The 20350-nt window shown below is 29.7% G+C and overlaps 5 protein-coding genes across 6 annotated transcripts in view; 3 read left to right on the forward strand and 2 right to left on the reverse strand.

The window, feature by feature from the left end:
- LOC145934077 (uncharacterized) overlaps window positions 1–870 on the forward strand; it is a 32441-nt gene extending 31571 nt beyond the window's left edge. Inside the window, exon 6 of the mRNA XM_083034307.1 lies at window positions 422–870. Within this exon, the coding sequence (XP_082890433.1) occupies window positions 422–639 (218 nt within the window). The 3' untranslated portion in view covers window positions 640–870. The remainder of the gene's footprint in view (window positions 1–421) is intronic.
- A 557-nt stretch (window positions 871–1427) lies between these two features.
- Nedd8 (Nedd8 ubiquitin like modifier) lies at window positions 1428–3377 on the reverse strand. The gene is made up of 5 exons (XM_083034309.1): window positions 3248–3377; window positions 3085–3171; window positions 2987–3004; window positions 2385–2497; window positions 1428–1727 (listed from the first exon to the last, which is right to left on the reverse strand). The coding sequence occupies exons 2-5, from the start codon at window positions 3100–3102 to the stop codon at window positions 1625–1627; spliced, it is 252 nt and encodes an 83-aa protein (XP_082890435.1). The 5' UTR covers window positions 3103–3171; window positions 3248–3377; the 3' UTR covers window positions 1428–1624.
- Window positions 3378–3479: 102 nt separating this feature from the next.
- E(y)2 (enhancer of yellow 2) lies at window positions 3480–4402 on the reverse strand. The gene is made up of 2 exons (XM_083034308.1): window positions 4156–4402; window positions 3480–3887 (listed from the first exon to the last, which is right to left on the reverse strand). Exons 1-2 carry the CDS (start codon window positions 4203–4205, stop codon window positions 3647–3649), a joined length of 291 nt encoding a protein of 96 aa, XP_082890434.1. The 5' UTR covers window positions 4206–4402; the 3' UTR covers window positions 3480–3646.
- A 135-nt stretch (window positions 4403–4537) lies between these two features.
- On the forward strand, window positions 4538–6317 carry LOC145933369 (mitochondrial import inner membrane translocase subunit Tim21). Its single transcript, XM_083033001.1, has 4 exons — window positions 4538–5273; window positions 5345–5579; window positions 5878–5977; window positions 6044–6317. Exons 1-4 carry the CDS (start codon window positions 5075–5077, stop codon window positions 6161–6163), a joined length of 654 nt encoding a protein of 217 aa, XP_082889127.1. The 5' UTR covers window positions 4538–5074; the 3' UTR covers window positions 6164–6317.
- A 233-nt stretch (window positions 6318–6550) lies between these two features.
- Tg (transglutaminase) lies at window positions 6551–19811 on the forward strand. Of its 2 annotated transcripts, XM_083032981.1 has the most exons (11): window positions 6551–7689; window positions 8473–8670; window positions 15599–15948; window positions 16090–16222; window positions 16439–16668; window positions 16798–17111; window positions 17215–17484; window positions 17603–17682; window positions 17879–18023; window positions 18235–18541; window positions 18665–19201. In XM_083032981.1, exons 2-11 carry the CDS (start codon window positions 8562–8564, stop codon window positions 18971–18973), a joined length of 2247 nt encoding a protein of 748 aa, XP_082889107.1. In that variant the 5' UTR covers window positions 6551–7689; window positions 8473–8561; the 3' UTR covers window positions 18974–19201. The 2 variants fall into 2 exon arrangements, with proteins under 2 accessions (XP_082889107.1, XP_082889106.1); XM_083032980.1 differs by lacking the exons at window positions 6551–7689; window positions 8473–8670 and adding an exon at window positions 15077–15225 and having other exon boundaries at window positions 18665–19811.
- The last annotated feature ends 539 nt before the right edge of the window (window positions 19812–20350 follow it).

Consider the following 20350-nt stretch of genomic DNA (forward strand, 5'->3'; position numbering starts at 1 on the left):
TAAAAATGATTTAGTGCTCGTACAAACTAATATCGCTATTCGTAGCATTGTGATCTTTGTTAAGAGAAATAAATTAAAATATACATTAATATTCATCTTCTTTTATAAATAATTTTAACAATCTTAAGAAAGAGCGTTCCAGTATCTTTTTTTCAATTAAAATATATTTTTTATCTATAATTTTTTTCAACTAAAAATCCACACTTGAAATTAACGAAGGAACAAGATTTTACCATATCTATTCGTCAGAATTCTCTGCTTTACGATTGTTGTAATCAATGTATTTAATAAAGATAGATATATAGATGCATTCTCCGAGATAAAAATTTTACTTACATTTATTGCATTTAAGGATAATAGGTAGGCGGAATATCGTGTAGGCACAGAGTTCACTTAGGTAAATCGAGGAATGCATTTTTAGAGTCGTTGAAGACGGCGCCGACCAGGAGCGTTCATACGCCGACGTCGTATTGCGACAAGTGCGGCGTTACATTTACGACGCAGCACGCTCTTCTGCGACACATCACATCCAAGCACGAGGAGTCTCCTAACTCCGCGGTTTACTGCAACATTTGCCAGCGCGTCTTCAAGACCAAGTGGAGCCGGGCGACACATAATAGCAGATACCACAGAAACTGACCAGAAAATCGCCGATTTCCGCATGAAATACAACTATAATGTTACATCACATCGTAAAATAGAGAATATCTCAAGTTTATATTCCCGCAAATGTTCGTTTTAAGTTTTCAATTTTAATAGTTTACTCGAAAATAATTAATTTTATGACATTTATTTTCAGCAACTTAATAATAAAATTTAGAAAAATCGATATGTATATTGACAAAGCATCCTATTGTTAAAAATTATTTATTTATAAAGTGATAGATATGATCTTTAAATTATATAAATGTAGAGAGACTAGATATAAGATAGAAGAAAAAGTAATTGTAATTAACTAGTATATTAATTTTTATTGAATATATATTATATTTATTAAAATTATAGAAAACAAGTCTTTTTAATTCTATAGAATTAAGATCAGGTCTTATATTTTTTTCTTATAGAAATTATATTTTCTGCAAAATTATTAGATTAACAAATTCACAAGAAAAATAAATCATATTTTATATGCTTGATGTTTTGCATATACTTATTTTCTTGATATATTATTTGATATAATTAAAACATATTGATAATAGATTATACTGTTTGAACATTACTAATGATTTCTTTCTTTAAGTTTAAAATTGTAAGTCATCGTGTGTTTGAATCTCATATCACATCTCATATCATAATATCTTTAACATGAAAAAATGATTATAATATGTAATTTAAAAAATAACTGGAAAATAACAAAGATCACAAATGTATATCATTACTTTTTGTTATATGAAAAATTAATTTTTGAAATAGAAACACGTGTCATATTTTTACGATTAAATTATATTTTATTAAATATTTATTTAGATTATAAAGATCACGTAGATTCTATGTTATTCTATTACACAGAATAACATAGACTTCTCTTTGAGCGCAGATGCACATACATCAGCGATGAACATGCTGTTTTTCCAGTTTTTTTACCTATTGATTTTACATTTACTTAATATCTTCTCCTGTTCATTTATAAACGAGGAATGTATTTGCAGCCTCCTCTCAGTGCAAGTACCAAATGTAGTACCGAACCACCCTGGACTTTATAATCTTGCGCCGTCTTTTCATCATTCCTAATACAAAAATACAATATTTTGCATTAATTTGCAGGTATATTATTTGCATTTGTCGTTGATTCTTAATAATTTTATGTATAAATAAAATAATAGTTTTAATGTATAAAAAAATTAACATAATTAATAATATCTTGTATATCTTTTTTATTAAGAAAAAAAATGTGTCATTAGAACAGATATTGGGTGCTTTCCAGCAATGACACTGTGCGACACAGTATCATTCTATCTTTGTTGTTCACTCGTATCGAAAGAAGATAGAATGATACTCTGTCGCACTGTGTCGTTGCTGGAAAGCTCCCATTATCTTATACACACATGCATGCATGCATATATATATATATATATATATATATTCATTTCATTTGAAAAATTTGTGCAAGTATAAAGCATTAAGGGCAACACAGATATCATTAAAGAAATGGAAATTACAACAAAGTGGAAGGACATCACTTTTTGACATGTGTAAGTAAATTAATGCTATGAAGAAATGCAGAGTGTATATATCAGGAAGCTCGTAGAAAGTCATATTATTGTTGCGTCTGTTATATCATCTCTATGAATTGCAAGCTGCAGGAATTTGATTTTGTGCAATAAAACTGATATACATATAAAAATATATGCATATATATATACAATTGTAATATTTATACGTACATTTGTTTACCAGAGAATATTAATCGCTGTTGCTGTGGTGGTATTCCTTCTTTCTCTTCTACTCTTTCTTTAATTCTTTCTACCTTGTCAGTAGGTTCTATATCTATTTCAATCTAAAGGAATTATACGATTACAATTTGTAAGTACACATATTTATTAAATGTAGTTATTTTAATTAAATTTACATCCAAGGTCTATTAAAAATGATTATATTTAGAAAAAAATAGTTAATAAATCATAGTTGTTTCAATATGATAAGATATGCAATTTTATTTTTATTCATTTTTGCACAACATTGCGATATCTTATAAAATTACCAATAATACTGTAAATGAATCAATGCTTTGGCTTAAAATTTGTAATAAATTCCAATTATGCATGATAAGTGAGATTATGTGACTACTTATTAAAAAATACAACTTTCAACAAATGCGAGAGAGATTTCAGAAAATAAACTTAGATATCAGATATTGTTTTCCTTTGATCAACAAAAAGTATTGATGGTTCTTGTAATAAGATTAGCATAATTTTGAATACTCATCTCGCACAACAACTACGATATTATTTGATTTTATGAAATCCTTTAGTTTCGGAATACTTGCCTCTTTTCCAGTGAGAGTCTGAAAAACAAGATTAAAATTAATATTATAACATACCGGTGAATTACGACGCAGCAAATTTATCGAACCCGCAAAATTACCTTCACTTTTATCAACATCTTTTCGTTATCACTGTCTACGTTAAATTATTGCAATTTTCAGTTATCACCGGCTGAAACTTGTCGACACTATAAAAAAATCAACGTAAAGTTGAACGGCGAAAAGTGTGGTTATTATTGAAGTGAAGGAATAATCCAAACCAACCTAACCCAATTCCAAGTTGTGCACGTATCGCCGTCTATTGGTAACGAATGTTACTCTAATGGGTAAAATTGTGTATACTTTCATACATTTGCTTTATTTATAAAATTCTGTATTGTGTTAACTTGTCGCAGGTTTTTATATATACTTTGATGTAGGATAAAATCATATTTTATTGGCATTTTTACATATTTCTTTAAAAATATAGACTAATAAACTCTTAAATACATAACACATTTTGGGCTTTTTTAAGTTATCGCTTTCTGAATCTTATTGTTAATGTAATACATTAAGTATTATAAATCCCTGGACAAGAAATTATAGAGTTAATTTGTGAAAACATATTTATCACAACTGTCAGTATAATTGTGCAAAATATTTAAAAATTAATTGAATAAGCTCTTAACGATCTGTCACAAGTTTGAGTTTTTCTTCTTGGGCCATCAATTGATTCTTGATTTTCTGTAACAATTCCTTCTTCACAGAATCTGGCACGAGTGTACGAGCTCTGGTTGTCACGGCTGATAACAGTGTATCGTAAGTAATGTCATGACCATGTTCCTTTATCAGTTCCTTCGAGATTAACTTTACTTGATCTCGCCATCCACATTCAACCAATCTACGTCTTAATAACTCTTTTAGCCTAGAAATAAGAAAACTTAAAATACAAGCAATATTATATCCAAGTTATTCAACAATGATTGCATTTGTTTAATTGAATCCGCTCAAAAATTTGTTAAATAAAAACTTTAGCTAAATAATAAAATAAAATTGTTACAGTTAATTGTAAAAGCATTTTTCATGTTGCTAAAAACATTTTTCATCTTGCGAAAATTACGTAGATAGGCAATCTTAATTTTGTAAACAATGAAAAATATAAACAATTGACTATTATATATTTATATATTTACCCATCGCGATCGCCTACCATTACTAATCTCTGATGTAGTGCAGTCTTCATTAATGTAAATTTATTAAATAATCCAATTTGTTGCGTTCTTTTATTCTGTGATTTATGAATTATTTATTTTCCATAATCTGTTTAGTCAACAATTCAAGCGATTTTAACCTTTAACGCAGTGCTGTCAATTTCAGCTCGCATAACCTTCAAGTGGCAAGTGGCAAGTGGCGCTGTGTCACATGATCACGCGTTGGAATTCGGAGCGCGAGTGGGGGGGAGCGAGTGGGGGGGAGCGAGTGGGGGGTGCGCGGGTGCGCGGCGCATCTCCCACCACAGCCCCCCCACTCCTCACCCCCACTCCACGCACCGAATTCCGATATTCCGACAGCGCCACTTGAAGGTTAAAAGTCGAACGCGCCGCGCACTGTGCCATGAACTATTCAACTACTAGACTTTGATCCCATCATTTCTGGAATACGATCGATAAAGTTTAAGCCGGTATTTCAATTCTTAAATTTGTCCAAGATATTGATTGGTTATTACATAAATGAAAATCCAAAATAATGTTTATTTTGTTACCTCGCCTGATAAGATATAAAGATTTACTTTCTATATATGTATATATGAATTGTAAAAGTGTTTTTTCCAAACGGTTAATTCAAAAAAAGATATCAACGAATTCTCCGATTCTTGCGCAACACTTTTTATTTTTGGTAATATTTTTCGTGTATTAGTATGTACAGTTTATCTTATTGTCATACACACTACACACACAAGTGTTAACAAAGAGTGATAATGAAAATAATACAATTTGAATATGATATAATCTGAATAATATTGTATAATACATTGATTAGTTTATATTCAGTTTCAAAAGAAATGATTTATCAAACAATATAGGTTCTTTTGAAAAATTTTATATAAATTTTATGAAATATTTTTTTATAAATATTATGGCATCAATGATATTAAGTCGTATTCTTCAAAAAAGATACTTAATCATACCAAACACATCATATTGTCTTAGTGTTATTCCTAAACACAATGCTTGGTATTCAACGAAGAAATCTCTAACTAAAGTTGAATCCAATGAAACCGACAATAAGATACAGATTGGTGCAGCAGAAGGTAGGTAAATTTCACTTGATCCATATCATTATTATGCTATATTACATATATTTTTCTTTTCTTTTTTTCAGTCAAAGAAAACCTGAAATCTGCTGGACAACTAGGAATAATAATAAGTGGCATTGGAATTACAGCTCTCATATTGTATACTTTATTTTCGGAATTATGCTCCAGCGAAAGTGTGGATGCCATTTATAGCAAAGCTCGGATACGCTGTATGGAACATCCAAAACTCATAGACTTGCTCGGAGCTCCTATAAAGGCTTACGGAGATGAAACAAATCGCAGACGCAGGAGACGTATCAGGTACATTCAAATAACTTCCAAAATATATATGAAATATCAGTAACTTTTCCATATATATGTGAATTCTCACATAAATAATAACGAATTTTAATAACAACAAACATAAATAAATAACGAATTTTGACTATTTATCAATATTTGACAAATTTGATACTTTATTATAAAGTATCAAAATTGACACAAAATTTGATACTTTATAATATTTGAATTTTATAATGCCAAAAATTCTTTAAATATTATTTTAAGAATATAAACACTATTTGGAATAATATATTTTCTTCTGTTTATTTTTTTTCAGTCATATGTATTACATTAAGGATGGTATCAAATATATGAAACTGAAGTTTTATCTAGAAGGAACAAGGCGGCGTGGAACAGCATTCGTAGAAATGAAAAAAGTAAGTTTGCTAATAGCGAATATAATAATAATATTTATAGAATTATATATTCTATTTTAATTACAGAATGAATCTAATAAATATGAATATTCATATTTATATGTTATGGTGAATCATTTTGGAGTAATTAAAATAGAACCCAATGAGGATGTTGCAGATATGCAGCAGATTAAGAATTTATATTAGATTTTAATCAATTTAATATAAGAGAGAAAAAGAGATCATTGATTATTGTATATTGTATAATTGTATAATATATATATCGAGATATATAAATAATATAAATATAAATAATATTTTGTATTGTTAAATATATGTAAGTAATGTAGTTTTATATGAGTATAGTTTTATATTTATAAATGTTTTTTTCTCTCTTATATTTACTTTATTTACTTAATATTTTTAGTTTTAATTTTTTTAATTTTTTGTTAGTTGAATAACAGAAAATTGCTAAATGCTGATTAATCATTGTTTATTAGAATATAAAAATTAAAAAAGTGCATTTTTTTTTTTTTTTTTTTTTTTACAATCTTATATGTTCTTATAAGTATAACATATCTTATTATATATATATATATATTTTTTTTTTTTTTTCGTTAATGTGTAAAACTATTTAGAATTTAGAATTACTTTATTTTATATTTCTACTCTCTCGATTCCAATGATTAGAGGAAGACTCAGCATATTGCTGCGTATCCTCGCCACGGAAACGGAACTGACAATGAGTTACAAAATTCGAAGAACAAATTCTTGTGTGACATTACGTGGACGCTAAAAATATGCATTATCCTCGCTATCATTTACTCGTGCCATCGCGCGAGTCTACGTGCGCCTATAGCAGCGTATATGTAGACGTTATCAGACATCAATAATTATTAATTAATACGATATGACATGTTGTATAATAGTACAACTTGTCCTCTTCTCACATTATCATAAGTTATGCCAATTATTATTACGCGCTTATATTATACAATATATAATACACACGCATCAAAATGTCTCTAAAAAAGAGAAGTTAACAGTAATATTATTTGACTTTTTTCATTATTATTTTTAATATTAACGCATAAAAATATCTTTGAAGAAGAGAAGTTAACAGTAATTATTTGACTTCTTTTATTATAATTTTTAATATCAGTAATATATTTAAATTAGTATTTTATTTCAAAATAATAATCGATTTTTTATTAAAAATAAACTTTGTATAAAAGAAAACTCTATATAAAAAGAATATCCCTCTTTGTCTGTATAAGAATTATACTTATAGAGAGGAAATACTTATGTGTATTTGTAATGTTTTATATAAATGATTAGATTAAAAAAAAAATAATAAAAATTAGCAACTATATAATCGAGTCATTAACGAGCTCAGCATTCACTACAGAGAGGCGTATCCTGCAATTGGATCGTTGTATGTACATATGTATTAAGGTGTATGGTGATTTACAGTGCCCACGTTAATGTATTCGCATAACATTACTATATTACATATATAGCCGTCTTTCCTAAAAGTTAACCGAAGGTTGGCGGGAGATACACTATCGTTTGCTTCACTGCAGCTGATTCTTACTGACAGTCGTCGGACAACCAGCACGGAGCCTAACACGTTATTTCAATCATCTCGCACACACGCATTCAAGATGTGCATAGTGATGTGACACGTGCAACGTTATTTGCGAAAGAAAAATACTTCAGACTGTGTTTTACAGGTACGCAGTTATCAATTTTATTTCAAAGATATTAGATAATTATAGAAAAGTTGTATTTACATTTATTTGATAAAAGTATTAAGAAATTAATATTTACAGTTTAACAAATATTGAAAATTTTATGTATTTATTTGCAAATATACAAAAGATCATTTATCACATTTTCTTAATTAAATTTATCTAAAAATATCGTGTGCGAATAATCCTCTTTCTCTCTTTATATATGTATGTGAATTATATATATATGAATTTTTAGTAAATTTATAAGATATAATAATTAAGGCTGTACATATCACACTTATTTATTTGTTTATTTATTACATTTTTTAATTACATTAATGCAAATGAAAAATCTGATTAAAAATTATTTAATAAAAATTGTTAAAATAATATCATAATGAAAAATATCTTTCAATTTCAATTTTTTCGTTTGAAAATATTATCATGCAATGAAATATTTCATGATTAAATAAAATTGTCAAGTATATAAGTCTTTATGAAATACTACTTTCATTATACTTATGAATCAATGGATCATTCATATCTCGTTTTAAACGTCTCGTTTTCACTGTTCTCGATTAAATATATTTGAGACTTATTTAAATTTAATTATTGCATCGAAATTTATATCTTCCTTCAGTTTTGCAGAAATGTTTAATTAATTTGATAGCGATTCTTATTTATATAACACATTGAACTATCTTTTATGACAATTGATAAAATAAAAAAAATTGTCGAAGATTTAGAAAATAATAAATTAATAAAGACAATATTTTTTATCAGGTATGATTCATATGTACGTGGATCGAGAGACAGCGTAGAAGACATAACTTTTACGGATAACATCTGCATTCTTCTCGATTGTTAAAAAGATGAAGAAGTGTTGCTCGTGTTCGTGTCTTTCTGGATTCAGAGCCGTGTTCAGGCCCCAACATATCAGACCTCTGCAGATACCACGACCGCCTACAACTACTGCCCCTGGTAAGTTAATCCTGTTATAAAATGATTGTTAATTGCTGATTAAATATATTGGCAATTAAAATAAAGATGTGAAAAATTATAGCAATTATATTTTGAAAAAAATAATTAAATGCAATATGTGCATATGATATAATAATAGTATTTGTGTATTAAAGTGAACACTGTAATATTATTATTACAATTATTACACGTATTGCATTATATTCGTGTACTGAAGAAATTCTAATTATAACGCTATTATTAATGTTGATTAAAAGTTTGAGAGAGGAGTATAACTTTTCGAATAGATTAGGTCTTTAATGTTTTCCCGAGGCGAGCGCAGCTAAATATTCTTGCGAGATTACGATTATCTGCATATCTACCAAAAGTTTGGATTGCAGTAAGAGAAGAGTTAAAAATTGGAAAAGAGATAAGAATATTGCCTTACTTATTTCCCCCTTCGGAATATGATTCTTGCGTGCTTGGTTCTATATCTTGTTACGTGATAAATTTTTGTAAAATCTCGATTTCTGACCTTTCATCTCGCATCATCGAAATGAGACATTATATTCGTCAGTATAGAAAGAGAAATAATCACGTATTTACTATGTATGATTAAAAGCTATAATTATATTTATGCATCATTAATGTATATCCCATTGTAGAATATATTAATTTAAAAAATTATTAAAGTACAAAAGTATCATTGTTATACATATATTAAAGAATAACAGAATAAGATAAGTTTTTTCATGATGCGAGATCAATTTAAAGTTGTAATTGATCCAATAATTGCATTTGTCACATTCAGTGACCTTTTGTTGCAATTTTTCTAAATGCGATTGAGTGAATCTCGATAAAGAGGAATACATCTTGAGATATATTTGCCCTGACACGTAGCCAATTGACCCTTTGAGGACAGAGTTCGCGCGCGCGGGATGAAAATCAATTAATATAAAACGGGGAGATAAGAGGCGAACGTCTGCGCGACATGAATCACGAATGCGTAAAATAATGTGGTCCATATTGCACGTTTAAAAGTAAATCGTGACGAAGGCACGTGCTCTATCGAGATAATACAGTAGGTAAGGCTAATATTTAGTGAAAGCTTCTGGTTTTTTCATCTAGATTGGACGATCGCGAATTATTACAAGGCGCACAAATATGATTTTAATTCATTTTGATTCTGTGATTTTATTTAGAAAATTGGAGCATTTTGTTCGTTAATACTTTGTGAAATTGCTATAAATTTTACAAATGGATTTTTAAACGAGTTTTGAAATTATGTTCTGTATCTATACACAATAAATTCGCCAGAGGATTATATGTTAATTAAAATATAACGAGATTTCTCTGTTTGAACACGTGCGGTAATAAAGAATCGAGTATTCGAAACATTCAGTTAAGAAGTAAAGTGTTTTTCCGGTATACTTTAAAGCCTATTTTCAGAATATCGGTCAGGGACAAGATGCTGCGTTCCATAGGTCTTTTGCAATATAACACATGCTAAGAAAACGTGAAAAAAATTTAATAAATAATTTTTTGGTACGGTGAAAAATGCGACAAATATCTGATATTGTACTATATATATGATGATGTCATCATCACCATTAAAAAAAAATTACAATCGTTTAGAATCGGCGATGATTTTATTATCACGATATATGTAGAATTAAAAGTTGTAAATGATTGACGAGATGAATATATAATTAACATACGTAGGCGTGAAGATTTTTATCCGTGCATCATTCGTAGCCTCGAATCTCACAATCAAATATCGTTAATTTGGTGATGACATTCTGTTATGTAATACTAATTTCAAATTAATCAAAGAATATAATGTTGCAAAATGTAGTAGTGGCAAATGTATATTTTATATATTTTTCACTGTCTAAACTTGCAACTATTTGTTTACATTTGTGAATTAGATAGGAAATTCAAGAAATTCAATAATATAAATTTTGCGAGGAACGTAAGAAGTGGAAGAATTATATTCTCTCACATTCTTGACAGAGAGTTTTTGTGTTTTGACAAGCGGCTGATCGATTTTTGTAAATAAACGCAGATTCCGATCGATGTAGCGATTTGTTCTTTGCTCAAGCACACTCGCGACTTATTGTTCTCTGGTTAAGAAAATATATACTCGAGCAGATGAGAAGTTAACTTCCGGCTCTCTCGCGAGACACCGGCCTTCATTAAACAGCATCGCCTTGCAAATTATGTACATTTGCATTCATTAAGTCATTTTGTATCAGTATATTGTATCTGCAATCTATATATGTGTCTTTTCAAGCATTATTTATTATTTGCTACATAAATATGTGCAACGTCTATTAACTCTTTTAAGAAAGATAACATGTTTGTGCATATTAATCAATGTGCATATTAATCAGTCGTGTAAAAATCAATGTTCTCGCATTTTTTTTGTTAAAAGAGAGAAATTTTAATCGTTCAGAATTCTTTCACATTTCTAAGATCAGATCTTGAATTTATATTAAGAATATTTCTCAGTCTCGCGCTGTCATGAATGAAAGTGAAATTATGCAAGCGGCGCGATGATGTCATTTTCGCTGAAGTGTAAGTTCATGTTTTTATCAGCACTTTTCCTCAAATAATTCTCAATAAATCTGGACCTGTTTTTCAATAATTTAAAAAATAATTTTTCAATAAATATAATTTATATTGTTCTAATATACGAAAAAATATAAGAAGAGCTTTTTCTTTCATGGGTCGCAAATTGACCAGCAAAATTAATCACGAAAGTTTCGCGCCGGCTCTCTCATGCTTTCGTAATTACTCGTTCGAGACTTTCAATCGGGGATTCTCGTCATTAAGTCACTCTTTTCTAGATAACTTATTCCGTTGACTCATTCTTTTCTATGTATAAATAGCACGACGTGTAACATACAAGCTACTGGACTTTTGCTTCTCGACGCGGATTTATTATACCAGTGTTCTCTGATGCCAGTTAATTAAAATATCTTGATATGTATCTACGAGAGCATCAACAAGTTGTTCGCGGAGAATATATCTTATTCGCGCATGCTTTAGGTGTGTAAGATGCATTCCAACAGGAATTATAATTGCATCTCTTGAATGAAATATATATATCGATATATATATACATATATGCACAATGATAAATGCATCATAAGAACTGCAAGAAGGATTTTTTTAGATCTTAATTATTCGAGCGTTCTACGTTTATTGTGTGAGAAAAAGTACAATTTGCAATATAAAGTAGTATTTTCAATATAAAGAGATAATAGAACTTTTTATTTTTTACTTAGTTTCAAATTGGTTTCACGTTAATAGAGCTTAATTAAACACGAAACAAGATTAATCTTCTTATTAATTTTTTTCCTTAAAAAATACCAATTTCTTAAATTGATCGAAAAAAAACGATCGATGGCGAGCAATCGTGAGTGATGTCAGTCCGGAGCAATCTTATACTTGGCCGAGTTCTCGTTGTTATTTTTGTTCGGAAATACAATACTCTTACGCACGTGTCTGTGATATGAATCCCATTATTGAGTCATTTGAATATCATCATTTTCGTATTAAGACTGATGAAATTAATGGATTATAATGAGATTAGAACGCGTATTGTTATTTGCGAATTCAATAATAAAACAAGTAATCGCATAATCTATTTTGTTCAAATCGCATCTTAAAATAAGTACGATAAATAGAGTCTGAAATAATATATTTATACTTCTTGTCGATGTTTTAATTATAAAGCAGTTATAATATTTCGCTGATGTTAACAAATGTAAGAAGTAATTTACGCAAGAATCGATTTTAATTACTTACCGTGCTATTTTGTTACATGCCATGTGAATTGAGTTTATCTATGTAATTTATTCTAGAACAATTATATAGTTTTCTAAAAAAACTATATAAAAACTAAAGTTACGCATATTTTAGTTTTCATCAGCATGGAATATTTTACAAAAAATTTATAATTTAGTCTTTAACTACACTGAGAGAATTTTCTCTTAGAATTTACTCCGAAAATCATGGTAATCGTGGGACAATGATATGAAAAGAATTTTATGAGAATTTCTCTGATTAATATTTATCACAATAAAAATAATAATATGTCTATCACAATAAAATATAAAACATATTTAATTAATTTTACTAAACTGCATAGTAAAATTTATCAAACATATTTTATAATTTATTGTAATAGATATTATTATTTTTATTGTGATAAATATTAATCAGAGAAATTCTCATAAAATTCTTTCTATACCATATTGTCCCACGATTACCATGATTTTCAGGATAAATTCTAAGAGAAAATTCTCTCTGTGTATATAAACTTTATTAAAATATATTTTATTACGTTTATCGTTCAATTAGTCTTTCGTTTTTCATTAAATAATAATGCATTAATTATTGATTCATGTCTTAAGCAATACCTTGAAATTAATTTATGCAGATAAAAATGAGTGATGCCTGTTAATCGCTTACAATGACAATGTGTCGGCACAAGGAGTAATAGATGCGATAAGCATTGAAAGCATGCGTAATAAGAAGGGCACTTCTTCAAATGTATGTGATTGTCGCAAATTGCTTTGACTAATACGGTGCACATGCCTTGTCTTTCCGTAAAGGTAAAACTTGATCTTTACTTGACCTGAAATCCCGCAAATCGATTGGCTATTGATTTTACTGTATTCAACTATATCTTGTAATCAGAAATATAATTACAAGTTGACGATGATAAAATAATTTCTTACTTGTGTTTCTAAATATATACGAGTTTCTATACAAGAATAAAAATGAGCCTATTACATTGAAATAAACTTGATTGAATCGGTTAAATGAAAATTAAATAGCAAAAATATATCATTTTGCAGTGATTTATAGTATTTTTGAACAATTAGTCACAACAGCTCTAAGAAAAGTTCTTTAATTAATTATTAATATTATTTTAATTTTATATAGTATAATTTTTGTAATATTTCATTGTTTGATTAATGTTGATGTTAGAAATTTTAAGATATTTTTTTATATGTTATATATTATATATATTTTAAGATATTATATGAATGAGTTTTATTTATATTATTTATATACTGCGACAATTTAATTGTACATGCAGGAATCTTTCTCGTGCGTGACATTTCACAATAATCAATTGGAATGTAAAAGAAGCGATGTTTGTCACTATTGAAAGATCTGCATGCAATTCAGGCTAATAATCTTTTTTTCTGATTATTAATCATCGATTTGCCGTTCTGATTTGCGGGATTTTGTAAAAGGTGCAAATCTTTGTCAATAATAGATCATCTTTAAATTCTAATTGGTCGTAATAACTCTTTCAATAAGCATGATTATAGGTTTGTGTTAAATTTATCGCGTAGGTGTGTAATCCTTAAATTAAACGTTTTTCACATTTCTGTAGGCGTAACTAATTTTCGTAGTCTTATTTGTCGATATATGATTAGAACTTAAATGATACTTGCGAAAATGATACTATATTTTAATTCAAGGAAACATTTGCAAATTTTAAATAAAATAGTTAAATATTTGTAGAATTTAAAAATTACGTATTATAATTCTGAAATTTATAAAGAACACAACTAAATTAAATTGTTAATTAATATAAAGTTACATATTGCTATATTTAATGACGCGCTGTTATAGAAGGATATCATTACTTTGGCATTTGCAATTTGCGTAAGTTACAAATATATCTTTGGACTACTTATGAGAACAATGAGTGTTAAGAATGACGCATTGTTATTTTTTTAAAATGCATTATGAGACATTAAAAGCGGCACGTCATTATAGCCATAAGATGTTGAACCAATATTCTATTTATTACTATCCATAAAGTATAATTATATTATTATGGATTTCATACAAATAATATATCAGTTTTAAATAAAATTATTTAATAATTATTTGTTACTTGATATATATTATATTTATTTTGATAGCAATTTTGTTTTTCTTGAGTAATTTGATTACAATAATTTCAAATCTTCTTAAATTTATTAAATAAAGAATGCCACTTATATCATTATATTGTTCTAAATTTTAATATTTTATTAAAGAACATAAAAATTCTATAAAAATTGAAATTGTTGTGAATATAAATTCTCCAAACTCTTCAAATTTTCTAATAAAATTTTATTTAATTTATTTTAAAAAATTAAAAGAAGAGTTTCATCGAAATTTACAATAATCGATCGCAATTATATCATCGCCGATTAATTTATGAGAATGAAAAGTGGGTGACTCTCTCCTACTGATGCGGGTGTCACCGATGACGCCATGTATGGTTGCGTTTGGAGTTGCAGCACATTAGTCCTTGAAATTGCTCTTAGAACGCAGCAGCATAAACTACATGTTCTTCCTTCCTCTTTGTCATCGGCTCTTCAGTCATTCAGCGAACTCGCGTTTGGTGCGTTCTCTCATCCATGTATCCAGCTTATCGTTCGTTTCCGCAACCGGTGCAACCGATGCAGCCGAATCACCGTGGGATGTTTTATAGATTCTACGATCGCTACCGGATATTCAATGACCGGCGTATACGACCGTTTCCGTTTAGATTTTATTGTGAGTCCGCGAAAAATTAGAAACAATGTAATTATATTAAGAAAATGGCATCTTATAATTGCAAAGCGCACTTGTCAGTTTTCATATTATATACGCATTTAATTAATACATTTATTGTTAGTTTAGAAAAGAATTAAATTGTCAACATCATAAATTGTCACATCTAGCGAAAAAGTGAATTAATCATTAATCACTAAAAATGTTTTTTATCAACCAACCAAAGACATAATCTCATTCCAAGATTTTTACAAATATTTATTATTTAATTATTATTTGATATTGCTATTTCTCTATTGAAATAGAATTCTTCTTTGTCTTTATATTGTATTATGACTTTGATTACACAATTTTTTTCAAAAATGCTTGTTTATAGGGGAAGATTTTGGCGTTCCAGTATTGACGGTTCACAATGTAGATCCTTGCATTGAAGAGAACGGCGAGAATCATCGAACATCCAGATACGAGCTGATGAACCGTCACGATGACAGAGCGAGACTCGTCGTCAGACGTGGTCAGGAATTTTATCTGCATCTCAGCCTATCTCGAGACTATATTTCTTCCATCGACGGGATTTCTATCGTCTTCACTCTAGACGGCATCGAAAGACCGCAATACGGACATGGGACACTGGTGGCAACCGCTCTGCTCAATCCTGGAGAGATTTCCGAAGCTGCTTGGCAGACCACCATTGACGCTAGAGGACAAAATTTTTTAAGGATAAAGGCAAGTCGAAAGCGTTACGATGCTGATATGCAAATTTTGTAGATTCTTTTATTATTGAGAATTTGATTTTGGATGAACATATGATCTCGTAATTATATATATAACTTTAATTAACATCTCGTTAATGAAACTTGCTTTTAGATTGTGTCATCTGCAAATGCGATTATAGGCAAATGGAAAATGGAGATCGATACCAAGAATAAGGAAACTGAAGGAGCTGTCAGTTATGCGATGGATCATTCGTTTTATTTAATTTGTAATCCATGGTGCGAAGGTATTTATTCGCAAATATCTTAATCTCTTTTGTTTTTCAACAGAATATTGAGCAACATATGCAAATTTTCGAATTTTTATATAATTCTTAACTCTATAGAAAATTATTATTAAATTATCGAAGAAAAAAAAATTCTCGGCTATATTAAGGAGCTAGGAGAGATAAAAAAATTTTAATATTGACGATCTCGAATTTTGCAAAATATTTTCTTTTCAGACGACGTGGTTTATTTGGAAAATGAGGCTGAACGTCAGGAATATGTGCTGGCGGAGGATGGTTTAATTTGGCGCGGCAGTCATAACCGTTTGCGACCCACCGTGTGGAAGTACGCGCAATTTGAGCGAGACATTCTGGATAGCGCCTTGCACCTGATGAACCAAGTCGGCAAGGTTCGAGTTTCCGGCAGAAACGATCCTGTCATCATAACGCGTTGTTTGTCCGCCGCGGTAAGTTATTTCTCCCGTTGAATCGTATTTTGAGAAATAATTTTTAAAGTGCACTTTCGAAAATACGAATAAAGTTGCACGAAAATTAGAATTTTTAGATTATCTTTCATAAGTGCCATCGATTTCTAGGTGAATTCTCCCGATGACAACGGGGCAGTGATGGGAAATTGGTCGGACGATTACGAGGGTGGCACACCACCTACGAGATGGATGGGCTCGCAAAAAATACTTCAGGAATATTATAAAACGAAGAAACCGGTCAAGTACGGACAATGTTGGGTCTTCTCCGGCGTGTTGGCGACAGTTTGTCGTACTCTCGGCATACCTTGTCGAGTGGTGACTAACTACTCGAGTGCGCATGATACTCAGAGCAGTCTGACTGTGGACTACTTTGTGAATGCTGAGGGCAAGATCATGGAAGAACTCAACAGCGATTCGATATGGTAATTTGAAGAAAAAGAAGACAATCAATTTTTATTTTTAATAAAAACAGAAATAAATAATTAAAGAAATTTATTTAAAATGTTCGAATTTTTATCATAAAAGGAATTTCCATGTCTGGAACGAAGTGTGGATGAAACGATTGGACTTGTCGCCGGATTGTTCGGGATGGCAAGCGATCGATGCCACTCCTCAGGAATTGAGCGAAGGCGCGTATCGTTGTGGACCAGCTTCCGTAGTCGCCGTGAAGAAAGGCGAAGTTCTACGTCCCTACGACAACGCATTCCTCTTTGCCGAGGTGAATGCTGACAAGGTTTTCTGGCGTTACAACGGACCTACGCAGCCCTTGAAACTAGTCCGCAAAGATATGTACGGGTATGTGCGTAATATTTTTCTTACATTGTTAATATATGTATCCCACGCGTCTTCGATTGTTAAATCAATAATTAGTCTAATTAATTTGAATAATTATATGATGGTAATTTTGTTACAGCATCGGCCAATTGATTAGTACGAAAGCAGTTGGGAGGTGGACGAGGGAGGACATCACGCACACTTATAAATATCCAGAAAGTAAGAGGATTTTTAAGATAAAATTGTGCAATAAAAAGAGCGTTATATTATTTAATCAAGAACTAATTTTATTATATTATAATTCGAAAATATGATTTTATTCTAATTCTAAAATACATACTAATACATTAATATACACATCTAGTTGGCTACTAATATGAATAAGAATATATATAAGAATCATGTCTCGTAATAGAATCTGATGAAGAACGTGCTGCCATGCTAAAGGCGCTGCGTCAAAGTGAATCTTTATTTAGCCGCTACTATCTCAATGAGGAGTTCAACGACGTCATGTTCACTTTTGAATTGCGCGATGATATCATAATCGGACAGCCATTTAGGTACTTAGTTCATAATAAAATTAATTTAGTACATTTTTAGTACGTTTGCAATATTTTCTAAATAATGTAGCTTGATAATACAATTTAAATTGTAAAATTCTTCAAATTCTGCAATCTATTTTTCTCTTAAATTTATTTTAGAAGACTATCGTTTTTAACGTTTTTATTGAATGTAACATTTATTCAAAAGCTTTCTTTTATTTTTCAACAGTGTCGTACTATTGATTAAAAATCGGAATTCGATAATGGAATACCGCGTGTCCGTAATTCTGAGAGTGGAGACTGTGTTGTATACCGGTCGGGTGGGCGATCCGGTGAAGAGATTGCACATCGACAGATTAGTTCGACCAGGAGTGCTCGAGGAAATTCGCATGGACGTTTCTTGGGAGGAATACGGTCCGAGATTGTTAGCTCAATGTGCCTTCAACATCGCCTGTCTCGCTACCGTGAAGGACACGAACTTCGAATACTTCGCGCAGGATGACTTTCGCGTTAGAAAACCCGACATTAAAATTACGGTAATTATTTGATTATACATATACATATTATCAAAATTTTGTTAATGAAAAAAAGAAAGAAAATAGATATAACAATTGACATATATACATTATTTTATATAAAAATTAAATTTCGTGATTTAGTTGCATAACGATGCAATCATCGGTCAGACTCTTAACGCATCGGCCAAGTTTCGCAATCCACTTCCAATTCCTTTGAAGAAGGGTATATTCCTTATCGAAGGACCCGGTCTAGACGAGCAATTGAAGCTGAAACTATCGGAGCCCGTCGAGGTGGACGCAGACGCGGAATGTACCTTCTCTATGATACCGAAGTTAGAAGGACGTGCCAGGATAGCGGCGAAGTTTTATTCGAAGGAATTGGATGATGTTGATGGACATTCAGACAATTTTATAGTTAAACCGGCGAAAATAATCAATGATTTTGAATGATCGTAACATTTTCGAGGATATTTTAGAAGATAATGTCTAATATGTCGTTCTTATATTTTTATATGAATTATATACGTATTAATTATGCAATAATAATTTTCCAGTGTGCAATGGAAAAGTATAACTGTTATCAAATTATAATCATATTGCTTGATGCCAAAAAGATTGTAATTGAGTGCAATAATATATACAAAATTGTATATAAAAGCTTATTATACAGAATTAAGGGTAAAATTAATTAGATTCTTTTATATAAATATTATCCGGATTTTGTAAGAAAAGAGAAAAATCATAAAAATGAGAGTATACATTTTTACAATTTTTTTTTAACTAAACAAGTGTAATATTATTTAGATCAAAAATTTATCTCGAATTATGAAAAAATCAAACTGCGAGAAATACAAAGTGTGTTCATTTATTGATTATAACTCGACTGCGAAAAAGCAGAACTGTAAATACATAAGATATCAAATGAAATAAGTTAAAGTGCACAATCAAAACTATTTTTAATTTATTAATTATTTTTTTTTATTTATTCTTTTCCATAGTTTTTACTGCTATTATCTATACTACGTGTTCATAGACTGTATTTAAGGAATAACATTTATTATGATAGAGAAAAAGGCTCTAATATAAATACTAATGTAAATAAGAATTAAATGAAATAGGCTATTAATAAGAATCGGTGCGTCGGAATTAAAACGCAAAGACTTTGTTGCAGTATTCTTTATTTACATAGAATGTTTTAATTTTGACGCATCGGCTCTTAGCCCATTCCCTTTAATTCTTTATATAGCATTTATTTACACGCGTTATTTATGTATCTAAATAAAATAATCTGTGACATATTTTATCACATTTATGTCTTTACAGTGTTATCAATCCTCAGAATAGTTCACGTTCGGTCTACGATTGATGTCAATATTGTCTGTAGATGCATTTATCTCTATCAAAATTACCAATCACTGGATGCGGATATTATTGAAATAGCGACGAGAGATCAACGCGGTAGAATGTCAATGTAGGAAGCGAAGCGAATCTATACGCGAATCATTTAATTGTGAGTATCTTACAATTAGATTACCAGATCTCAGTAACATCAGGACCAATTGGGTTCTTAACGAGCTTAATCAAGCTTTAGTCGCAATTGTACATATAAGGAAGTGTTTTTATTTTTATTTTATAAACGGTGCTCCAAAAATTAGAAGACGTCATCGGCAATTTTGAAATTTATCTATTACTTATACAAAAAATATTTAAAAATGTGGAAACTAAAATATATTTCTCAATAGACTCAAAGGATTAAACAAAAAAAGATAATATAAAACACAAAATTTAATTCAAAAGAGTAAAGCTAAAAAAATTAATGTAAAAAAA

The sequence above is a fragment of the Prenolepis imparis genome, unplaced genomic scaffold (assembly GCF_030444845.1).
Source record: "Prenolepis imparis isolate NDT839.2.m4 unplaced genomic scaffold, iyPreImpa1.0 SCAF_3, whole genome shotgun sequence".
In the NCBI taxonomy this organism is placed as follows: Eukaryota; Metazoa; Arthropoda; class Insecta; order Hymenoptera; family Formicidae; genus Prenolepis; species Prenolepis imparis.

Excerpts from the sequence above, each read along its gene's own strand:
- LOC145933369 (XM_083033001.1), top strand. The coding sequence starts at position 5,075 with ATGAAATATTTTTTTATAAATATTATGGCATCAATGATATTAAGTCGT. Across the intron at positions 5,274-5,344 it reads ACAGATTGGTGCAGCAGAAG|TCAAAGAAAACCTGAAATCT; the intron begins GTAGGTAAATTT and ends TCTTTTTTTCAG. Across the intron at positions 5,978-6,043 it reads CATTCGTAGAAATGAAAAAA|AATGAATCTAATAAATATGA; the intron begins GTAAGTTTGCTA and ends TTTTAATTACAG.
- Nedd8 (XM_083034309.1), bottom strand. Across the intron at positions 1,728-2,384 it reads ATATTCTCTGGTAAACAAAT|GAATGATGAAAAGACGGCGC; the intron begins GTACGTATAAAT and ends TTTTTGTATTAG.
- Tg (XM_083032980.1), top strand. The coding sequence starts at position 15,087 with ATGTATCCAGCTTATCGTTCGTTTCCGCAACCGGTGCAACCGATGCAG. Across the intron at positions 15,226-15,598 it reads GTTTCCGTTTAGATTTTATT|GGGAAGATTTTGGCGTTCCA; the intron begins GTGAGTCCGCGA and ends GCTTGTTTATAG. Across the intron at positions 18,542-18,664 it reads AACCCGACATTAAAATTACG|TTGCATAACGATGCAATCAT; the intron begins GTAATTATTTGA and ends TTCGTGATTTAG.